Source organism: Camelus dromedarius, chromosome 17, assembly GCF_036321535.1.
Source record: "Camelus dromedarius isolate mCamDro1 chromosome 17, mCamDro1.pat, whole genome shotgun sequence".
NCBI classification, from domain to species: Eukaryota; Metazoa; Chordata; class Mammalia; order Artiodactyla; family Camelidae; genus Camelus; species Camelus dromedarius.
In genome coordinates, this window is record NC_087452.1 from 42729539 (window position 1) to 42754620 (window position 25082).

General features: G+C 42.4%; 1 protein-coding gene across 3 annotated transcripts in view; it reads right to left on the reverse strand.

Moving 5' to 3' along the window:
• STAC (SH3 and cysteine rich domain) overlaps positions 1–25082 on the reverse strand; it is a 204049-nt gene that overhangs the window by 73613 nt on the left and 105354 nt on the right. Inside the window, exon 1 of one of the 3 annotated variants that reach the window (XM_010982044.3) lies at positions 24764–25051. The exons of 1 other annotated variant lie outside the window; for it this stretch is intronic. In XM_010982044.3, the coding sequence (XP_010980346.1) occupies positions 24764–24874 (111 nt within the window). In that variant the 5' untranslated portion in view covers positions 24875–25051. Of the gene's footprint in view, positions 1–24763; positions 25052–25082 lie in introns of those variants that run through there. One more of the 3 variants, XM_010982042.3, reaches the window with a different exon arrangement.

Consider the following 25082-nt stretch of genomic DNA (forward strand, 5'->3'; position numbering starts at 1 on the left):
GAATGTAGTCTCTATGAAGGCAGAAAATTAGTACTGTTCTAGTAACTTCTGTCTCAGAATCTCAGACAAAGCCTGGAGCATGACAGGTGCTCAATAAACATTGAAAGAATGAGTCCATATGTGACTGACTGACTGACTGACTAAAACTCAAGCGCACTTCCCCGCCAGAAGACCTCCTCACCGCAGCACCCTACAGAGGATTCTACAAAGATTTCGCTAGCCTACATTTTCTTGAGCAATTACAACTTAAAGACACCGTGAATAGATAGGATGAGGCCTGTAAAGACCTCCTTAGGGCTCTCAGGCACATATTTCCAAGGCTGGCCCAGGGACACGTTGCCGCAGAGCACCGAACGCCGCACAGAGCAGGGAGCCGCGGCGCTGCTGGCTGCGGGGGACACGCGGGGTTGCGCGGGCAGGTCACTCCAGATGGCGCTCGCTGTGGGGGGGGGGGGCAGGCTGAGGAGTTTCGCAGGCGCACAGACTTCTCCATACAGTCGCATCAGCCCCCAGAGCACTAGGAAGGTTCACCTCTACTCATCAGCTCTCCAGAGCGAGACATGACTGAGGACTCCTAGAGTCTCGTGGATAAAATTCTCCACTGGTGCAGAAGAGGGAGTGGGAGTGTTAAAGGTGGAGGAGAAAAACAAGGTGGAGGCTGGCTGAAATGAGAGACCACGGCTCATCTTCCCAAGGCCGGTTCTCAGCCCAGGGGTTAGGGCTTCACTGGCGTGTTTGTGGATGGAGGCAAGGGGGAGGCTGGTGGTGAGGGTGAGCAGAAAAACAGTGCGTTAACTATCAGACTTTCATTCCACTTTCAGTGAACTGAACTTTTATTACTGAAAATGAGACTCTTATGAGCAACAACAAAAGCCTTGACATCCGCTCAAACATCTGCCCAAAATGTTGTCAAGAGGCAATGAACAGAATTCCAACCAACCACGTTAGAAGAGAGTGACAGGAGAAAAATAAAGCTGACAGCTGAAGGCATCCCCCTGGGTTCGGCCTACTTAACGAACTGGTGAGCCTATCCCCCACTGAAGACTTAATTGCATATACTTTATGTAATTAGTGGCAAGATCAGAACTTGAACCCAGGGGAAGTATATCGAGATGGAAAAGCAGGAAGACCCTGCGCTCTCCTCCCCCAAACAGCACATCAAAACTGCAACTACATGTAGAGCATCTCTCACTGAGCACAGCCAGAGAACTAGCAGGACAGCTCTCCTACCAGCAAAGCTGTAAAGTAAGAACCACAGGGAGTCTGGTGGAAGGGGTGGAGCAAGCTAGCTGGGACCCACAGCCCTAGTGGGTGACTCAGAAGAGGAGGATACTGCAGGCTTGGGGCTCTTCCCTAAGGAACCACAGATTCAAGCCTCATATTAGGCACTCCAGGCCTGGGGTCTGGCACCAGGAGGATGAGCCCTCTTCACTGGTCTGATGGTAATAACCACAGGGGCTCATCAGAGGGCTGTAAGAAACTGAGACTCTGCTCTTAAAGTGTGTGCTCACAGGCTTGCTTGCTCCCAGGACCTGCCAGGGCCACAGCAGCACGACCCTTCTTAGCCTGCACTGGCCCCTGCCTGGGTGGAGACCACCATCACATGCACCAGGGAAAAATGGAGCCAGCCCAGGAGTGCTGCTCCGGCCCTTGGGCTGCGGCCATGCCCCCAACCAAGGTGGAGACTGCCATTCCTCCAGGGGGAGGCCCAACGTCCTCAAGACTCCTGTTCCAGCATCTCAGGTCCTGGTCCTGCCTCCTAGTAGAGCGGCAACTGCCACTGAGCCTAGGAGGAGAGCCGTGTCACACTTGGCTCCAGCTCTCGTCCCTCCAACTCCAGCCCCACCTCCCTCCAAGGAGGCAGCTGCCAGTACACCCTGGGAGAAGGTGCAGCCTATACTCACTTCAGATTTCCCACCAAAGCCACAGGAATTACCATATGACCCAGCAATTCCATGCCTGGGGGTACAGCTACAGAAAATGAGAATACTACTTAGAACAGACATGTGCACCCCAATGTTCACAGCAGCACTATTTACAATAGCTAAGACTGGAAGCAAACAAAGTGTCTGTCAACAGACGAATAGATGAAAGATATACATATACAAACACACATACATAAATGAAATGAAATATTACTTGGCAATCAAAAAGAATGAAATCTTGCCATTTTGGACAACATGGTGGACCTGGAGGATATTATGCCTAGTGAAATAAGTCAGACAGAGAAAGAGAAATTCTGCATGTTTTCACTTATATGTGAAGTATAAAAAATAAAAATAAATTAGTATATGTAACAAAACAGAAACAGACTCATAGAGAACAAACTAGTGGTTACCACAGGGATGGGGGTAGGGTAAGATAAGTGAAGGGGATTAAGACGTTCAAACTACTAGGTATAAAATAAATAAGTTGCAAAGATGTAACATACAGCACAGGGTAGATAGCCAGAATTTTATAATAACTTTATGGAGTATAATCTATAAAAATACTGAATCACTATGTTGTACACCTGAAACTAATATATTATTGTAAATCAACTATACCTCAATTAAGAAAAATGGAGCTTATAAAAAAAAAAAAAGAAAGAAAAACGGAACTTGAACCTAAGCTCCTGAGTCCGCCTCTGGAGACATTTTCCATACCCTGGTTCAGCTATTTTGTATTATATTAACTCAAGAAAAACTTACTTAGGTCTTTAAAAAAGTGGCTAATGGAGTAAGTCAATTTATATGCTGAATCCTTTGTGTATTTCATGCCCTGGGCCTGATCCTTGACTTTTAATTTTCAAAGCACCACAGAACACCTCTAAAGCTGCACATTAGATTTATAGGAACGAAGCAAACAGTTTTCAGTTTAACAGCTTGCAGCTTTAAAGGCAGCTTGGAGAATCAGAGCAGCAACTAGACTCTCAACTCTGTTTAAATCCTCATTTGATGCTTTCTCTGGTTTTAACCATCTAGCTAAAGATAAGGGGTACGTTCCATTTCTTTTGTCAAATGAACAACAGATTTGCTTCTCTCAGGTGATTGAGAAAAAAAATCCCAGAGTTAGATTACACCAAATCAGGCGGAGGGGGGAAGAACTACTGATTTTAAACAATTTTAACTGATTAGTCCTTAGGTTTTAGAAAATTATTCTGAAATTTTCAGTTCAGCAGGGCTTAGAATTACTTCTCTATGAAAAAGCAACCCAGTGATAAATTGCATAACCTGTTTCTTTTTTTCAACTTTTTGTTTAAAAATAATTTTAGTCATACAGAAAATTGCAAAATAGTGGAGTCCCCATATACCTTTCAACCACTTTTCCCTAATGTGACATAAGTATAGTAAATTGACTGTAACCAGGAAGCTACCACTAAAGCTGTCAGCTCATCTACAGACCTTGTTCAATTTTGCCAGTGGTCTCATAATGTCTTCTTCCTGGCCCAGGATCCAATCCAGGATTCCACATTGCACTTAGTTATGTTTCCTTAGTCTCTTCAATCTGTGTATCAGGTCCTCAGTCTCTGTCTTTCATAATGTCAACCATTTTAAGGAATACTGACCACTGTTTTGTAGAACGTCCTTCAGTTTGGGTTTGGCTGATGTTTTCTCACTATTAGACTGAGGTTATGTATTTTTGTTAAGAACAGGGCAGAAGTGATGCATTCTTCTCAGTGGAGCATATTAGGAGGTACCTGATGCCAATATGTCCCGTTACTTATGGTACTCAATTTGGCTACTGGGTTAAGGTGGTATTTGCCAGGCTGCTCCAAGGTAAAGTTACTATTTTTCTCTTCATAATGAACGAGTTTCACACGGGGGAACTACTTTGAGATGATGCAATATCTTGTCTCTCATCATGTATCTGTCCTCTAATTTCAACATCCGTCAATGATTCTTGCCTGCAAAGCTTATTAGCAGGCGTTTCCCTAATGGTGACACTCTATTTCCGTTATCCTTCCATATTAATTAATTAGCCTTGTACTACAGAATTTTCCTCTTCCTTATTGTTTATTTATTCCATCAATTATTTATTTCTGTGAGTATGGATTGGTGGATATTTGCTTTAATCCATGAGGTACAGTTTATTACTACTGTGATTTACTTTGTTGCTCAAATTGTCCCAGGTTTGGTCACTGGAAGCTCCTTTAGGTTTGAATCTGTGTCGTTTCCAATTCACCCCTTTTATCTTTGAACATTTCCTTACTTTCTACAACTACAAGGCTCTCCAGCCTTATCTTATATTTCCCCTGTTCTAGTCTTGCAACCAGCATTTCTCCAAGGAGCCCTGGTTAGTTTTACAGGGGGAATGGTACTTATGACTGCTATCTGGGCACCAGATGTACTCACTGCTACTGGGGTGTCTGACTTGAGCTGTCTCAGTGGACAGAACTGGGAAATTTATTAATGAGGACTCATACGCCCATATCTATATTTTTATATCAACCTTTCTGTATCACTGTTAAAGGCCATGAGTTTATACTGATGCACTCTCTTATTTATTAAAACTTGTCTGACTGTTCCCTGGTTGACATGGTTGGACTATAAGGACAATGTCCTTTAAACTACGGCCAGAGGTGAGGGGACAGAAACTGGATATAGGACAAAGTAGAGACACTGGAAAAACCTGAGCAGTGGGGAAGCTACTTAGGAGGACTCATGCAGTCACTTAGTAAATGCTTTTTACATTAAGCGGGTGGGAGGACCTTTTCACTTCAGCAAGTATTTATTGACTGCTTGCTGTCATCTATTTCACTAGGGACAAGGAGAGGCAATGACACGCCCCTTGTCCTGAAGTTTCCATCTCCCTCGGGGAGATAGGTGGACAGATCCGTGATACTCATTTTATAGCACTACATTCCATCCTGTGACTGAAAAAAGAAATAAGAAAGTATGGGAAATTTAGCTCATTATTTAATTGCAGTCTAATGGAGGTACTAGATTCATTAGTTACTTCTTTCAATGGACAGTTGACTGTTTCTACTATTTTCCTAATGCAGAGACCTGCATTTGTTCACCAAAATCCACTTTCATTTTCTTCCTGGGTGTACGGCTTGATGACATTTCCCAAAACTCTTGGCAAATAAATGAAGAAAGGGGACTTTGTTCTTGCTCACTGAACATAATACAACGATATGTCTCACTTGTGAAACGAGACGTGAGGGCTGCACGCGTGCCTGCGCCATCCCCTCAGCCCCTTGCACATCCGTGGCAGGACAGACGGACATGGTGTGGGTCCTGCTTCAGCTGCAGAGGCCGTGCCAATGCTCTCGAGGATGGCACAGCGCCATCCTGCAGGGAGACGAGTCCTTGCAAGACTACAAGCAGAGAAGCTGCGCTGCTAACCTAGCCCTGAAACCCACGTGAGAGAAAAATCAGTGTCTATACTTATATTAAAACATTTGTCGGGGTTTTTTGTTAGAACAGCCTGTCCTTACTCTCACCAGTATGTCTTCTAGTACAAACGATGCTGGAGTGAACACTGTGTACATACATCTTTGTAAACACGTGCAAAGACAGCTAAGAGCTATCTTGCTAGAAGTACATCTGCTTGGCCATCTATGTATTTTTAGATTCACAGTCCATTGATCGGTATAGGAGAGTGTGTTTTTCTCCACACCTTGGTCCATGATTGTCATTATTAATTTTCAAAATATTTGCCAGTTGGGAAAAAAATGGTTACAAACTTTAAAACTTTCAATTTCTTAGTTATCAGTAGGGATACACTTCTTTTTTACATGTTTATCCGCTAATTTATGTGGCTCATGTGAGCAGAGACCCACTGCTCAAGATTTAATCATTTTTCTAGTAGGCTATAGCTCTTTTTATTGTTGTGTAAATGCCGTACGGATTTATAAAAACTTTGCCATTTGTGTGGCAAGAGTTCTTCTCAGTTTGTCATTCATCTTTGACTTCACTCACTCAACATGTTTATGGAGGGTGAATTTAACATTTTATGGAGTCAAATCGATCAACGATGCTGCTGTGACTGATAATGGGCGGCGTTTATGGAAGACTCACCGTCTGTTCGTTCTACGTGGTCCCCGAGGTTCTCGTGTCAGTCAGCTAATGCTCTGTCCTTACACTGACCTCCCTTCTAGCTCAAGATGCAACTCAAGGACGCTACCAACATCCAGCAGGATACTCGAGGCGTCACAGGCGACTCTTCTCACTGCGCGTACGCAGACGTCCCTGATGTCCTGACAAACTTTTCATTTCAAAATGAAAGAACATAAAACACAAACCAGTAACATGGTGCCTGTGAAAACTTCTAAAACATAAAATGAGTAAATATGATATCACTCAGGTAGTAAAGGAAGCACATAGTTATGAAAATGTCTACTACTGGGATAAAAAGTAAATTTTTTTATATGCTCTACTTTGTGCTTTCAATACATTTGGAAAAATGAAATCTCTGCTAAATAAGATATGAAAGCTGAGATGACCAAACTCAGTTAGAAAGGAAGTGATCTGTTAAGGAGGGTTATGGAAAGATTTTGTAGCAATGAGTAATACCGGAGTAAAATTTAAAATGGGAAAGGTGAAAGCAAAAAAGACCAGCTCTGCAGCCAGGGGACCCTGTGATGTGGGAGTAGTTTGAAAATCTCTCACAAAGTACAAAACTTATTGTAAATAAAGAGTAAGTTGAAATCCTTAGAGAAGATAATATGAGAAGAGGATATAAAGTAATAACTGGATCCTGAAGACTTCCGAGTGACTGGAGCAGAAGCATTATTCAAAGATGAGAGTTCTTGCACTAAATGAGGGAAGAAGGCCGAAATCTGACCACGAGGGAACCGCTCTGTGTCGGGTCAGCCAGTGACAAGAGACGTTTGCTTGTCCTGCCAGTAGACTCAAGTGTCCTGTCAGAACGGCCAGGTGTCAAAATAAAAGAACATCCAAACGCACAGGCAGGAAAACAGGTCATCCAGGAAGAAAGAAACCTTACACTCACTCAGGTTTCTCTTCTACAGTAAGAAACAGTGTAAGACGGAGTTATGACCCAAGTATTCTCAACCCAGAGCAACTCCAGGAGCAGAGAAAACAGAAGCATTGGAAAATATGGAAAACACGAGGCATAAAAGGATTTGTGCTTGAAATAATTTAAACATGGTTAACTTCAAATGACTGGTATAAACAGTTCACGAAGATAATTCACCTGTTATAAATACTTAATGAAACACATGACACATAATTTACAACAGATGACATGTAATTTAGTTTTAATAGTAATAAAAATACCGCGAGTTATAGTAACAAAACACAAGCCATGAAGGGATGGGGGGTTGGGAAGTAAGTCAGGTTGTGTTAATTTCCTCATTTTACGTGGAGAAGTGACAAGGGGACTGCAATGGTACTGTCATAGAGAAGAACAAATCTGACTCCTTACTGGACCTGTTTCTTTTACTTTAAGCTTTGTATTCTATGCTTTTGCTACAAGTTAATCACTAAAGGGATGTTGCCTAGAGCTTAAAGTGCACATAATGGCTCATCTCTGAGAACCCTGCCTCCCATGCCTGAGCATTAAGCTAAAATACCTTTGTTTAGTTCACAGGAAGCATCCTGACCAGGTCCACCTATGAATGGCTGCAGGAAGAAAGAAATTAACACATCCCCTCCAGAGTCTAGCTGGAGCCAGGAAATATCTGCAACAACTTACCACCTTTTTTACTTTACCTCTTCCCCCTCCTCCCCCTTTCCCTCCATAAAAGAATCTAACATGCAAACCTGGGTAAGATGGTTCTTTGGCACACTAGTCTACCATCTTCTCAGATAAAAGCAGAAGTTAAAGAAAATCATAAAATAGATGAATTCAAAAACTATTTTATTAAAAATATTACGATAGAAAAAAAAAAACCCTTCACTTAGTCTCATCAAGAGAAGCAGAAAATGCCTCCACTAAATACACAAAATGAAGAATTTCAGAGGAGATATAATCACTCCTTCCTGGGCTTAGCCGCCACAGTCTCAGTTCCTAGGAGGGGGGTGCAACTTCGTTGGCCAAATACTGCCTGCCCGTTCCAGATACTTCTTTAAGGGCCACTTTGGAGCATCCTCCCCCAGCACCCTTTGATCCTGGCCGTCCTCCCAACCTGAGCTGGGAATGTGTTCTGTGTGTTGAGGACCACCAGAGAGAGGGAGAGGAGGAAGCAAAGGATAAAGATAAGGTTACACGCACAGAGGCTGATCCTGTAGGACCTCAGAGACCTCGGGGAGGACTTTGGATTTATGTGTGGAGAAAGGACCAGCATCTTCACAGATGGATGATGGCTTGAGCGAGGGCTATGGTAGTGAACGTGGTGAGAAGTCGTGTGTTCTGGGCATATTCTGAAGTAGGGCTGACAGGGGTTCTTAGTGAGTGGGATGTGGCATGTGAGGAAAAGAAAAAAGCCAAAGGTCGGTCCAAGGATTTTGTCCTGAGCAGTTGCCATTGTAGAAACAGAGAAATGGCCGTTTATTGAGATGATGGACAGCGGGAAGAAGCCTGTCCGACGGGGGGAGGGAACGACGCTGGGCAGTTGTTCTTGATGGGTGCATTCTGACTGACTACTAGAGATCCATGTAAAGATGTGGCATAAAGAGAGTTCAAATCCACTAAACGTCCAGTCCCAAACACCACAATGATTATAACTAGCCAGAGGCCAGATGGAGGGCACCAGAGTGAGCCATATGGGCTATGTTTGAACACAAAGACAGAGATCAATCAGGAATCATGAATAAGCACCCATGACTTCGGGTTTTCAAGCTCAATTTGCTGCCGAACCCATCAATATATGTTACTAAGAAGACGTGTGTGTTTGTGAGAAATGAACTCACTGATGCAATTTTAATGCAGATAACAGAGAGGACTGTTCCCCTTCGGGACTGTCTCCAAAACAAACAAAAATACACAAACACACAGATAAGCATGGCTGTTATGTAGCATGGTAATGTAATCAGTGGCAAAGGGCCCCAGGGAGCTGACTGCCGGAAATGGTCGAGCTGCCTGGGTCTGAATCCTGGTTTTGATTCCCAATTGCTCTGTTAACCTCTCTGTGAATGGAAAATAGGCTGCAGAGATCATTCAAAGAGATAATCCCCATAAAGCCCTCAGCACAGAGTCGGGGACACAGAATCAACCCAATAAATATTAGCTATTATTACTTACATTCCTAGAAGCATGCAGTACAGACACACATAGCCCACTGAGCTCATCTTTACACCTGTGCACTGACAACACACTAGTAAATCTACATCTGTAGTACACGCATCCTTATATACAGAAAATGCCTTAAATTTGATCACTCCTTTGCTGCCTGTCTTGCCTGCCTCTGACTTGGTAACATTCCGGCTGAGTTCACTCTGGCCATTCGTTGGGGGATAGAGGCCTGGTTAGAGCCCATACATGCACGCAGACCGTCCTGAGTCAGGAGAGTGCCTGTCTGGGATTACAGCCAGGGTAATCAATGAAAAGGATGCAGAGTAGCTAGCTCAGTGGCAGTGGTTCTCAGAGTGTGGTCTCTGTACCAAGTGTGGACATCCCCTGAACCTTGTCAGAAATGCAGACTCTCAGGCCTCCCCCCAGACCCACCAGATCAGAAACTCAGCACAGGACTTCATCATCTGTGTTTGAACAGGCCCTCGAGGTGATTCTGACATGATGCCCACTCAAGTTTGCAACCAGCTGCTCTATGGCATCCTTTGAAGGTTCTCATAAAGCTTCCCAGCCAAACATCAATGGCTGGACAGCCGAAATGGTCTGTCCCATGGCTTTGGCTTCTAGTGCTTCTTGTGTGACGAGGAGGAGAACTGAACCTCTTGGGGGCTCACTTCCTCAACCCTAAAATCACATGACTGTCTGTGATGATCTCAAATGTTCCTTCCCCATATTTGCTATGCACTAGGATTCAAAATGCTCCATTAATACTCTCCAATAGTTATGTAACACATGGGCAAAGGATTAACTTGGCAAGTAGACAGCAGGTGTTACTATGTATGTATGTATGTATCAATCAATCGTTTATTTGAACCTGCAATATGGTAGCCCAGGTTTTGGATGTCCTAAACTTGACACTTACCGCCTACTTATCAACTGTGAGGCTGGGAAACCATCTACCTTGCATGGGAGGAAACAATGAAAGTAAAGTGTTTGGTGCTCAGTCTGGAACAGGAAAGGTTTCCAAAGGGCACTCAGTAATACTTGTTGCTTTCACCCCCAGGACCTGAGCATTTCCCCCACCCTCTTTCTGAGCATGTTTACCCTCTCTTTTCCCTTATCCGTTTCCCCCAATATTTCTCAAAGCATTTGAGCGTGGATGCCCCCGTGTAGTGTGGGGCTGTGTAAGGCACAGAACTGTCCGTAGCTGATCAAACCCCACTAAATCTAGAGGCACGATCGATCCAGGCACTGATTCCTGGTTCCAAGTCTGGGGTTTGGTTTGTCCATGACCTCAAAGTCAGTTACGGGAACTTTTCTAAATGCCTGTGAAGGTACGCAAATCAACTTAACTAAAATCCTTCCCAGACCCCACAGCAGCAGGTTCCTCAGGGGTCCTTATCCCCTGGTCACAGGATGGCCATATTAGAGGACAAGATTATCAAGGTTGTCTTGGAGGAACAAGGCGGCTGGGCCACTCATCCTGCAGCCATGCCTACACTTTCAGTTCGCCAAGAGAAATCTCACCAAGTGCCAGCTCTCTCCTCAAAATGTTGTTTTTTGGGGGTTGGGGGCAGAAGATGCTATCAGTGCCTGCCCTCCTCTCCCCACCAAGCTCCCTCCTGTATCTTCCTGCTACTGTGTGATGCGGTGGGGTGTCAGAGGGTAAAGCAGTCAGTTCCCATGGCCAACAGTTCTTATCTGCTTCATACTGTGTCTATCAAACTTTTTTCAAGTGTAGCCCTCTTTTTTTGACCAAAAAATTTAGCAGAATTCCTAACTGTAGCGCATGGGAGAGGGGAATGACTGCTCGGGCTGAAGCAGCACAGGTAGAAACCTGAGGTACTGGGTGTGGTCGGTGCCCAGATCCTCCCTACTGGGGCCCTGACACCCATCTCCCAAGGTTTTCAGATCACTCTCTTTCCAGAGCTGCCCTCAGTTAAAGCGAACTGTCTCCTCTGGGAGATGATGCAATGCCTTCCCTCCCCTCCTCTGACCCCTGGAGCCAAAGACTGGTTGCTGCAGAGTAAAGCAGTCCTGCCCTGTTACCTCAGGGCAGGGATAACTCTGTGATGCTGTCTGTGCCCCCAAAGCCCCACTGTGACTCAGGCCAGGGCCACGTCAGAACACATTCTTTGGAGGGGGAGGTAATTAGGTTTATTTTTATTTATTTACTTTTTTCTTTGGAGGAGGTACTGGGGATTGAACCCAGGACCTCGTGCATGCCAAGCATGTGCTCTACCACTCTGAGCTATACTCTCCACTCTGAGGATACATCCTTGATCAGGCCCGTCTCCGGTCCCATCCGGCTCCCCTCCTCCTTGTAGGTTTCTCCTGAGAGCGCACCTCAATAAATTACATGCTCTGACCCTCATGCTCTTTTTGTAGAGACCCCAACTTAAAGTGAACGATAAGGGAAAAATAAAAAAATAAACTCAGTACCTTCTGCAGTTACAGCAACTTTACACACTGGAAGCAGGCTTTCTCAAAGTTGGGTCTGTATGGTTTGATGAGTTTGACCACTGGGGATGCGGTCAAAGCTTTTGCTCTCCCCATGGGCCTCCGTCTGTCTCACAGTTGCTGTCCAGAGCCTGGGAACCAGGGGCCTGTGCTCTTAAGAGTGAGATTCAGGGTCTCTGTGCAGCTGTCCAACTAGGCTGTGGACAAACTAACAAGTGAAGGTCCAATTAAGCACCAGAAAGGGTCCCGCCATGAAGCCAGATGACTTAGCATATTGCTTGTGGCTCTTGGTAAGTTTAAAATGTCTCCCATTCTCAACCCCATGATTTATTACAAATAGAGGTGTATCAGGTTTTTACTTCCTGTTGTCTGCCAAAGTCACCCTACAGGCAGTCTATGAAAAAAAACTTTGCTAAAATAATTCTAACCACAAGAACAAACAAACAAATCACATATAAAACCATGTACTTTGCTATCTCAGACAAGTTAGTACAGTTCATGAAATTCTAGAGTTCTTGAATTATCAGAACCAGATTGAAATTATTCCTTCTGGGGCAAAAAAGAAAAAGAAAAAAAAAAACCAAACCATTCACAGTGATTAAGAATCTGCACATCCAAGATGCTTCCGTGGGCTGTGTTGTGGTTTGACAAGAGGCCTCCTGATTGCATCATGCTCTCCCTTGTATTTATCGGAAGAACCAGAAACTGCATGCTTTAATTGTGTAAGCTGGATTTTTCCCCCTTTGCTCTGTTTTTTCTCACGCAACATACTCACCGGACATTTATTTCGATCACATCACTTTGAGGCTAAATACCTGAGAAGAGAGAGAGTCTGGAATAGCAATTAGAGAAAATTCACTCCATAGAAACTCACAATAATGAAATCTTCTGTTTTGGAATTTATCTTTTCAAGTGTTTATCAGAAGGTCAGGTTTGGTTAAGGGTAGGCTGAATTTAAGATATACAGACGACATCAAGACAAGCTGTCCAAAAAGCAGCTGGATATATTGGTCTGGAGCTCAGAAGAGGGGATATCTGGTCAACTAATCTTTGACAAAGGAGGCAAGAATATACAATGGAATAAAGACAGTCTCTTCAACAAATGGTGTTGGGAAAACTGGACAGCAGCATGTAAATCAGTGAAGCTAGAACACTCCCTTACACCATACACAAAAATCAACTCAAAATGGATCAAAGACTCAAACATAAGACAAGATACAATAAACCTCCTAGAAGAAAATATAGGCGAAACATGATCTGACATACATCTCAAAAATGCTCTCCTAGGGCAGTCTACCCAGGCAATAGAAATAAACAAATGGGACCGAATGAAACTTAGAAGCTTCTGCACAGCAAAGGAAACCATAAGTAAAACAAAACAACCTAAGGAATGGGAGAAAATTTTTGCAAATGAAGTCGACAAAGGCTTGATCTCCAGAATATATAAGCAGCTCATATGACTTAATAAAAAAAAAAAAAACAACCCAATCCAAAAATGTGCAGAAGACCTAAACAAGCAATTCTCTAAGAAAGACATATAAATGATCAATAGGCACATGAAAAAATGCTCAATATCACTAATTATCAGAGGAATGCAAATCAAAAGTACAATGAGGTATCACCTCACACCAGTCAGAATGGCCATCATTCGAAAGTCCACAAATGACAAATGCTGGAGAGGCTGTGGAGAAAAGGGAACCCTCCTACACTGCTGGTGGGAATGCAGTTTGGTGCAGCCACTGTGGAAAACAGTATGGAGATTCCTCAAAAGACTAGGAATAGACTTAACCAGATGACCCAGGAATCCTGCTCCTGGGCATATATCCAGAAGGAACCCTACTTCAAAATGACACCTGCACCCCAATGTTCATAGCAGCACTATTTACAATAGCCAAGACATGGAAACAGCCTAAATGTCCATCGACAGAGGAATGGATAAAGAAGAAGTGGTATATTTATACAATGGAATACTATTCAGCCATAAAATCTGACAACGTAACGCCATTTGCAGCAACATGGATGTTGCTGGAGAATGTCATTCTAAGTGAAGTAAGCCAAAAGAGAAAGAAAAATACCATATGAAATCACTCATACACGGAATCTAAAAAAAAAAAAAAAAAACTCCATAAATACAAAACAGAAACAGACTCATAGACACAGAATACAAACTTATGGTTGCCAGGGGGACGGGGGCTGGGAAGGGTAGACTGGGATTTCAAAATGTAGAATAGATAAACAAGATTGCACTGTGTAGCACAGAGAAATATACACAGGATCTTGTGGTGGCTCACAGCGAAAGAGAATGTGACAATGAATTTATGTAAGTTCGTGTATACCTGAAAAATTGTGCTCTTCACTGGAATTTAACACAACATTGTAAAATGACTATAACTCAATTAAAAAAAAGTTTTAAAAAAAGATTTATTTAGGGAAAAAAAAAAAGAAAAAGAGGGGATGTCTGTGTTGGACTCATATTTGGGAGTTATCATCTGGTGGATGAAATAAAAAAGAATAGGTAAGATGTGCCAGAAGGACTCAGAGATTATGAAGAATGAGAAGGGCTGAGAGCAGAACGCTCGGGAAGACCAACCCTTGAATGATGGGTGGAGGAGGATGTGACAGCCAAAAGAACTGGAGAGGAGCTCTTACAGCAGGAGGAACTGACTCAAAGGAGAAGGAGAGATTTAAAGAGGGAGCAAGGGAGCACCTCCGTCTAGATAAGGTGGAAACGTGAGCACAGGTATTCACCTTTCCTGATTCCAAACTCAGATCTAAGGGACAACTGTTATATAAACTCTGAAAACTAGAAATAGAGGTTTTCCCAAGATAGAGGCACGTAGGAAGCCAGCTAGAAAGTGTGAAGATGAGATGAGATTGAAGGAAGACCCCATGGCTGTCCTACAATAACTCATCTGGGGATGTTATGAAATTTAAATGAAATGAATAATTTGCTGGCAAAATGCCATTTAACAAACCTATCTCGTGTCAATTTAGAAAAAAATTGAACACAAAAATGTAAAAATGTTTTCAAAATTTATTTTAAAAGAGGTGCTAGGTTTAGATATTATTGTCAGGTTTTTTTCAAACATTCAAAATGGAGATCTGGGTTTTCCAAACTGTTTCAGAGAAAAAATAAACAAAAAAAGCAACAAATAAAAACAACCATGAGTATCTTCCCAAATAATCTTTGAAAACTTGGCATATTCCTAAAAATAAAATCTAAGAGCACAAAGTGACAGTTACAGAACAATCTCCCTTAGGTATACAGATGTGAAAAATATGATAAAGTATTGGCAATCAAACCTTAGCAGTTTATTAAAAGAAAATCCATGTCCAAAGTGGGACCTTTTCCAGGAATGTAAGAAGAGTTTAATTTAGGCTATCTATTAATATAATCCATCACATAAAGAGGCCAAAGGACCAAGAAAAAAAAAATCACATGGTTACCTTAATATTTGCCAAACAGCCATCTGAAACAATCCCACATCCATTCCTGATGGAAATTCTTAGTAAGCTAAGAACAGTACCCAAATTTAACATAAGAAAGAGTGTCTCAGTTTTATTGCAAACATGAGTGGGAAATCTGGAATTTGTGTGGAAATGCAGTCTTAAGAAACGATTTGCTTGGAAATGGATTTCTCTTGAAGTTAAATTTGCAAACCACCACCTTATGTTTCTCAGGCTGAATGTGTACATTTGCAGTGGCTTGCAGAGTAACTTGAGATACACGAGATCTAAAAGCACCCCTTAGCACCAACACTATACAATACACACCTACAGACCATGTACACGTACAGCAAAATTTTGGCAACATTTAAAGTTAGTTAGGTACTAGCCCAAGACTTCCACTCATATTTACTGTATTTTGGGATTTCTAATGGAATAATATCCTGTCCCTGCCTATCCCCATCCTACACCCCTACCCACCCCACCAAAAAAAGAGAACTATGGTTAGAGAGGTAAAATTATTATTGTAGGTATTAAGATAGCTCCAATAATAATAGTTAAATTAACTTACTGTGTGCCAGGAACCCTGTTACGCACTTAGCATACACTAATTAATTTAACCCTAATGCCAATGCTGCAGAAGGCCATTATTATGCTTTCGTTACAGAAAGAGCAGTGAAGCTCAGGAAAGTGAAAGACAGGGAAGTTTGTTAAGTGGCGTCCCGAAGTGGGACGGTGGAATCTGAACACAGCTGTTTCTGACTCCAGAGCTCATGCTCTGAACCAGTAAGCAACACAGCACTTCTTCATTAATGAATAAGAAATGGAATCTAAAAGATCTTAGATTATAAAATTGATATAAAACATATTTTTCCTCTATGTCAGCTCTCACCAGTTAGAAAATTTATCAAAGAGGTGGTTCATAAGAGTAACTCAGAGTGTAAAATATCCAGAAAACAGCTAACAGAATTGGGCAAAAAGGATTTGAAAAAAATTCCTAAGTGTTTATAAGTGACATGAAAGATGTTTCACTAACTAAAGATATATGCTATGTTCTCGGATGAGGAATACCATTATTTGTAAAGATTTTGCTGAAATGATCTTAAAAATTTCATGTAGTTACTCCTAAAATATTATATTATATTTAAAACTTGACGGAAAATCTAAAAGGTGAGTGCAGCTAAATAAATAAATAAAATTTCCAGGAGGGTACTTGTATTATCAATTATCAGTCTTCTATAAAGCTACAACAATTACAACATTATAATAGTAATGCCAAAGCACAGTATAGTAATAACTGCAAAACCATTAGAATATAACAGATGACTCTAAATGCAAACCTAGTACACATTACCATTTATTATATAATGAATGCAGCATTTCAAATCAGTGAAAAAAATGAATTATTCAATAAACGATTTTAGAAATACTTAATCTTTTGGAAAAAATTTAATAGCTTCCTTACCACATAACAACATAAACTCCAGATGGACTGAAGTGATACAAGTAAAAAAGTATATAATAAGGATATGGAGAAACATACAGATTAATATTTATTTGGTCCCATAGTGGGGAAGACCTTTCTAAATATAAATGGAAAAAAGAAGCCATAGCCAAATAAATTTGAGGCATTTAACAACATAAAAAAACTTCCATGTTGAAAATGTAATAAAACTTGAAAACAAGTTTCAATCTGGGAAAAGGTTAGTGACATATGTGACAGATCACGGTTTTACTATGTATAACGAATTTTTAAAAATCAATAGGAAATAAATCCTCTATTAAAATAAAGACATGAATATATAATTTATAAAAGAAATAAGAAAAAAATTTAAAAATAGAAATAACCCTTTCTAGTGAATAGATGTAATTAAGACAATAAAAAATTTCAGTATCTCTATGCCCTTCAAATTTGCTGATTAAAAGGCTATGATACTACAAATAAGAAAAATAGCTAACAAAAAAGTTAACTGACTTAAAAAATGGGCATAGACCTTGAATGGACATTTCTCTAAAGAGGATATACAAATGACAAATAAGCCCATGAAATGGTGCTCAGCATCACTAATCATCAGGAAAATGCAGATAAAAACCACAAAGAGGTATGTCACATCTATTAGGATAAAAAAAAAAAAAACCCAACCCAGAAAATAACAAATGTTGGTGAGGATGTAACGAGATTGGAACCCTGTTCATTGCTGATGGGAGTCTAAAATGGTGCAGCCACTGTGGCAAACAGTGTGGTGATTCCTCAAAAAATTAAAGATAAAATTACCATATAATCCAGCAGTCTCACTTCTGGCTATATGCTTAAAAGAAATGAAAGCAGGGACTTAGATACACCAAAGTTCATAGCAGCATTACTCACAATGGGCACATGTCCATCAATGGATGAGTGGATAAAGAAAACGTATATACATACAATGGAATCTTATTCAGTCTTTAAAAAGAAAGAGATTCAGACATATTACCAAACAAGAATGGACCTAAGATTTATGTTAAGTGAAATAAGCTAGTTACAAAGGGCCAAATATTATATGATTCCTCATATATGAGGTACCCAGAGTAGTCAAATTCATAGAATCAAAAGTAGAACAGTGGTCGCCAGGAGCTGGAGGGAGAAGGAGATGGGGGGTAACTGTTCAATGGGTACAGAGCTTCATTTTGGGAAGATGAAAAAGTTCCTAAGATGGTGATGGTTGCACAACAATATGCATGTATTTAATGCCACAAAAAATTACATTTAAAATGTAACCATTTAAAAGCTGGTGTTGGTAAAGTTTCTGTTATATATATTTTACCATAAATTAAAAAAAAACAAACTCTAGGGAGACTGAATTCTAATGTGTACATGGAGTAGAAATCTGAAAAGGAAGAATGGGACAGAAACAAATTTCTCACCAACTCAGGTTGATGAGAAAGAAACCTTAGTACAGACATAAGGTAGACAATAAACAAATATTTCCCTGGGAATTCAAAACCACAGCTCTGCCTTCACATAGATTTGGGGTTTAAATTTATACAACACAACTTGGTCTGAGAAATGCCAAACTGGAAAAAAGTAACACAAAGTTTGGTTCTCAGGTAATGATGCTCTGGGGCACTTGGTAGAAGCAGAGTCTTTGCAATGGGATATATTATTGGAAGAACTTATACTATAAGGATGCCCATTCTCTCAACATGGATTTGTAGATTCGATGCAACCCCAATCAAAATCCTATAAAGTGTTTTTGTGGAAACTGATTAGCTGATTCAAAAATGCATATGGAAATGTCAAGGGCCCCAAATGACCAAAACAATTTTGAAAAAGCAGAGCAAAGCTAGAAGGCTTACTGCCAGATATTGAGAGTTTTTAATAAAGCCATTACATTTAAGGCAGTGAGGTACTGGTACAGGATTAGCCAAGTAGACCAATGGGGCAGAATAGCAACCTCCATGTAAATGGCAAATACAGCCATCCGATTTAAGGCAAAGGTGGCAGCGCAGCACCATAATGAATTTGACCCCTACCTCAAACCGTACCCAAAAAGCAATTTCAGCTGGATTATAGACCTATGTGTAAAAGGCAAAGCAATAGCATTTCTAAGAAATAATACAGGAGAGTCCCTGCACATGTGTGGGGTAGGCAACGACTGCATAAGGAGAGCACAAAAGCACTGACCGCCACAAATGAGAAAATTAATAAACTGACTGAATTCAACAAGAATTTCTGTTAAGAGGCAAGCCACAGCATAGGAGAAGATACTTGCAATACAATTATCTTTTAAAGTAGTCATAGATCTAGAATATATACAGAATTCCTACAAGTTAAAAAGAAAATGACAGACAACGTAATAGGAAAATAGGCAAAAGATTTGAATAATTACTTCAAGAGAAGACATTCTTCTCATGCCCCAAAGCATAACTGCTAAACACATTAGTCGTTGGAAACATACAGGTTAAATCTGCAGTGCAGTACTACTAATCACCTACAAGGAAAGCTGAGACGAGAAATACAGACAATACCAAATGGTGGTGGGATGAGGATCAGATGGAACTCTTATACACTGTTGGGGAGAGAATAAACTGACAAAGCTACTTTGGAAAGTTAACAATATCTACCCACGCTGAACATACGTACGTATACCGTAAACCTAGCAGTGTTGCTCCTTTGTATACACCCAACAGAAGGGCCATGAGGGGTACGTATAAGAATGGTCAAAGCAGCAACCAAAAGCAAGAAACAATCCAAATGTCCATAATGAGCAGAGTGCACAGGCAGTGGTCTCCTCATACAGTGGTATGCTACGTAGCAATGAAAATGAAAGCTACTGCTGCATGCAGTGGCAGAGATGAGTCTCACAACGTAATTCAAAGTGAAAGAAGCCAGGGCATAAAAGAATACACATTGTATGATTCCATTTATATTAAGTTCAAAAATAAGGAAGATGAGTTTATGTTGTTAGAAGTCAGAATATTAATCACCTTTGGGAAGGTAGTGACAGAAAAGGGTATGAGGATGGTTCTGGGGGCGCTGATAACATTCTATTTCATGATTTTTGCATTGGTTACCTACAGATCAAGAATTTATTTTCTGAAATTTCATTAAGCTGTCATCTTACAATATGGGCACTTTTTGGAATGATGTCATACCTCAATAAAAAGTTTACAAGAGAAAAGGCTATGAGAGGCTCTTTCTAGAGAGCACTGTGTCAATGAGAATAAAAGACCTTCGAAGGGTTTACTTCCAGACTGAGCAATTCTACTTCCCATGAAATTAGTGAAAAATATATTCAAATGTTTATGTATCAGGAAGCACATTTTGGTATTTCTGGGAAATGCGGGGCACATCCTCATGGTTAGGGACTTCTTGTTAGCTCAGAAGGTGGTCCAGGTTCAGAGAGAACCATCCAGGAACTGGGGGGACACCTAGTCCATAGCTCCAGGGCTGTATCACGCTTCCAAGATCAGTCACATGCTGGTGAGTCTATGGCCTATCTTCTTGGGTGTGCAAAATAGCTAAGAGGAAATCTCACTGCAGTCAACAGCATAACTGAAAGTCCACAGGGAGGAAAACTCAGTTATATTACTGGAACGTCAGCTTTGATTACTGAAATTCTCCCAATGATGACATTTGCAATCGGCCAGTGACACAGTCAACTAATCTGAAGCAGGATGAGAAAGTAAACAACGCTTTATGCTCACAAATGCTGTCAACATTTTGGGTGTTTTATATATTCTCGGGCCTTAGAAAAAAGCCATGCCAGTCGGGAGTTAGCATCCCCCTGCTAGAGACTGGGAAGCCCAGGCTCCGAGAGGTTAGGCAGCTTGCCCACAGACACAGCGGGGGCAACTGATGGGAAGAGATGTGAGCTCTTGTTTATTTGACCTCAGAACCCTTCATATCATCAAGATGTCATACAAGTGATGGCAGGCGGCACCTGTGCACCAAACCTGCAGGCCACATGAGACCCTAGTAAGATTTCCATGCAGTCAACAGGAGAATAGACATTCACTGCAATAAGAGATGCTGAAACATGACATTTTTCTTAGTATTGAATGGTCTCTGTCAAACACTTAGAAAACGCACTAGGTTGTAGCCTTCCTGGGAGAATGTATGGAAAGTCACAGGGGTGAGGTTCGTTAATGGCTTTCAAAGTCTTTCAACTCAGCTAGTTTTATGAAAAACAAAACCATATAAACTACATTACAACTTGTGCTTACCAGAATTTACCCTGCGGAAACTGTGTGGGGTACCCAAGATCCAGGACACAGTTCTTACACAGGGGCCTGGCAGCAACTATCTGTGTGATCTTAGGCAAGTCACTGCCTCTCTCAGGGCCTCGATTTACTCAACAGAGAAAAAAGGGGGAGGTATTTAAATAAGCTTCGAATACTCTGAACACTTTATCGATCTGGTATAAGCTATGGGTCCCTTCCCCAGACGGTGCGCACGTGCGTGTACGTGGGCAATTTTGAAAGTTCTGGCTGTTCACATGTATCTGCGGACCTCCAAAGAACATCCCGACCCTTGACTTGAAACATGCGGAGTAGTAATAATGGGCTTGTAGTCATGTCTAGAAAAAGAGCCCTTATCTTTTAGAGATTCAACCTGAAATATTTATGAATGAAATGCTCAGATGTCTGGAATTTGCTTCTAAATGATCCAGTGTGTACCGGGAGGGGTGGTGGCTGTGGTGGGGGTATCAGATGCAACGAGACTGTCGATGAGTTGATAACTGGTGCAGCCAGGGGATTAGGCACATGATGATGCTTTATACTGTTCTCTCTCCTTTTGTGTGTATTGAAATTTTCCATAATAAAGTAAGTTCTACACAATAAAAATTATCCATAATTAAAAAATATCCAGAATAGACCATCTCTAGTGTTTCTAATATTTATTAGAATTAGAATATTTCTAATTCTAATATTCTATGATTTAGCATTCCAAAGAATCTGCATAGAAAATGGACTTTCATTTTACGTGCTCAGGGCATTGAATCATGTTCATTCTTCTAATGGACCCTGTAGACTAGACGGTTTGTTGTGAGCCGACTTTCTGATGGTTCTGTGATATTCCACTTAATCACTTTCATAAATACACTTTCGGGGAAAGAATAGGAGGACCAAATGCAAAGAAGCTGGACAAGAACTGGGCTTTAATCATTTCACGTGATAGTGTGGCTCAATCCATCGTCAAAGATTTCTTAAGATGAGAGGAACAAAATATAGCTGCAAATGCGTTTTCGTGGTGTAGAAAATACTTGGTTAGGATAACAGATGCAACAGAAGGATGTAGGATGGAACACGGGCATGAGAGACGGGTCCACGGGGGTTGAGAACTTGTCCTCCGGAGCTATGCCACCCAGGTCCCTGTCCTTGCTACGTCACTGAACTAACTCTGCAGTCACGGGTGACCTATCTGAGCTTCCCCTTTCCCACCCATAAAAGGGAAATAATAGCACAGCTTCCCTCAAAGGATTATTGTGAAGGGTCAGGTTGTGCCCAACACAGAGCAAGCCCTCAGCAGACGCTCACCGCTGTTCTCTCAACTACGTAAATGGACAAAGACAAAGACGTGATCGAACTATTATCGGTAGTTGCCTCTGGATTGTGACCGGTGGGTGATTTTCTTTTCTTTATTTTTTTTCTGGACTTTTCAAATTTCTACAGAGAGTATTTGTTACTCTTATAATCAGAGAAAAAAATATTTTAAAAACTTGGAGTGAAATCTAACAATCAAAACAAAGGAACAAATACAACAAAAGGGAAAGGGACTCCCAGATACAGAGAACAAACCAGTGGCTGCCAGAGGGGAGGGAGGCGGGGGGAAGGGGTGAAAGAGGTGACGGGGGTTAAGAGGTACAGACATCCAGGTACGAAACAGGTAAGTCACAAGATGTAACGTACAGCACAGGGAACATAGTCAGTAATGTTGTCATAACTCTGTGTAATGAATAATCTATAAAAAGGTCGAGTCACTAGGTTGTACACCTGAAACTAACATGAATCAAATCATGACTTAATAACATGAAAAGAAAAAAAACTGATTTTAAAAGTCTTTGGTGAGAAAGTAGCTTAATGCCCCAAGGGGCCGGAACCATGCCTGTCCCACACAGTATGCTGACAAACACACCACTTCAGAGGAGAGGGAGGTGGGCTGACTCCCAGTGCCTTGTCCCCATTTTCCTCGCCAGCCATCTTCAAGGCGGGAGACCCTTGTAAACGCCAGTGAGCCTTCCAATGTGGCATTCCCGGTGGAGAATGAACAGAACCTTCCTCTGCCTCTTGTCATGCCACCCTGCTCCCTCACCACACATTCTCCACACCAGCAGTTTAGCCTTTTGTGAGAAGCACGGGCCCTTGGACAGTATCACAAATGCTAAGCCAAAAGTTTGTTTCATATTCAGGCACACGATTTTGCTTTCGATTTCTTGGGGTTCATGCCCCCGTCCTCCATAGCCCACCTCCACTGATGGAGAACACCTAAGCCATGACAGCAGATTTAGGAAGGTATAAATACGCTTGGAGAAAAACTGACGTGTACAAATCTGACACCATAAGCCAGGTAAATTGGTGGATAATGAAGGGTATGACAGCATTACATATGTGGTTCTTGCTCTGCCAAAGAATTTACATGGAGATCTATAAGTAGCGAGCCCATACAGTGTGTTTGCACCATGCTGCTGTCTACCCACATGCTAAGCCCTTTCCAGAACAGACCTACTACACAGCAAGAGGCCCAGTGCAAAGACTCGAATGCTAGTTTCACTCTGGAGTTTAGCTGCATTCATTGACAGTATTCCAGATCCCCTTTGAAATGGCCACTGTCTCCTGTCGCTTAGGTGATTGAATGTCAGTGATGGGCAATGATGAGACACCCAGAAACTTCCGGTCGGAGGGGCAGTGGTACACATGTGTGGGTTGTGAGACTGCTTTGGAGTGAATCATCGTGCGAGACAGATCGCATCTCCTTACATCAAGAAGGATAAAGGTAAAAACAACGTTTGCGTCCTTAGTCTGCACCGGGATGGACGTTAGCTCATCTCACTACTCCTCATGATGATCCTGGAAGCTGGGGCTTTTGCCCCATTTCCAGCTGAATTTTAAGAAAGGCATTTATCAGATAAATAAAATAAAATAAACATAATGCAAAGCTCTCTCTTGGGTTACCATCCCTTGATGGTTAACTCCCGGAAGCTGGGGTACACACAGAGAGCAGCGTCACTTAAACTGAGAGCAACTAAGCTATGATTTTGAACCTGCTGGTGTGTCAGCGGCTCCCAGGGATGTGTGAGAAGGGAGACAAGGATGGCAGCTGTCTGTGCCACCTCTGACCTGCTCTCCTAACTGACACTGTCCTTTCCTCCATTCCTACTTAAGGACTGCCCCACATTTCAAAGACGCCCAAGGAACTCAAAAGGAAATCTGGATAAAGAGCCAGGAGTCCTGCACGTAAAAAAAAAAATCCATATAACTGCAAACTCCATCTTAGGGTTTTCACTCCCAGCTCACATGCCATTTGGCATTGCACTGCTAGCAGCTGCATTTTACTTGATTCTTTTCCAAGATTTCCAAACATGTGCCTGGCACCCAGGAGAGTTTCAGAGGAAGCGTAACTGACAGAAGTACTGCGGGGTTGGTTTTGTGTATGTTACTTTAACTCTCATAAATGCAAGTGTAAGTTCAAGTATTAACTTCCACAAGAAGAACATCAACTTTCCGGTAAATGCAGTATTGCCCTTTGCCTAATCTTTTTTTTTTTTTCCCCTGTAATGAGTGCTATCTGAAGTTAGGGATGAGCTATTAAGCAAAGGGTCTCAGGCCCTTGGGATACAGACAACACTTTGCTGGTCCACAAGGGCCCCAGCTTTTCTGGAGAAGTATCCCTGGCTGTTTGTCCCTCGGCTTTCAGAAGCTGCCTAGTATCTACATGCGCTTTGGACACACACAGGTTCAAACCACAGAACAATCACGCCATCACCACCCAAGAAAGCGATCTGAACCCGAGGCGACGTGAACTGCGGGTGCTCGCTCAGAGATGCCCAACGCAAAGCCCTGGGGCTGTGTGGGCAGGAAGGGATGTGGTCCAGCATCAGGAGCCGGACCAAGTCTCAAGGTAGATACAGTCCTTAAGACCTGGTGGAACTAGGGACACGTCTCAGCCTCCGGTGCCAGCGTCAGTTCGGAGGAAACAAAGGTGGACAGAGAGGAGAGGAGACAGTTTGTGTTTTCTTGGGGCAAGTGTGCGCGGTACCTTGGATTCCTGGCTGCTGGTGGATGCAGGAGAGGGCGGCTGCTCGGCGCTCGCCGCCTCCTTGGGCAGCCCGTCCACGCCATCCTCACGGGCGCCGCTCGGAGGGATCATCGTGGCGGCGCGGGAACGGTGTTAGGCTCCCGGAGGAACAGCGAGGCTCGCCTTCCTCGGCGCGCCCTCCCCGCAGCGCCGGCTGGCTCAGCTCCGGATGCCGGGGACTCCCATCCTCGACCAGGCGCCGAGGCGCCCTCCTCCGGCTTCGCCCCGACCCGGGCCCTGCCCACCTCCCCCGCAACCCCCGCGGGCCAGGGGAGGGAGC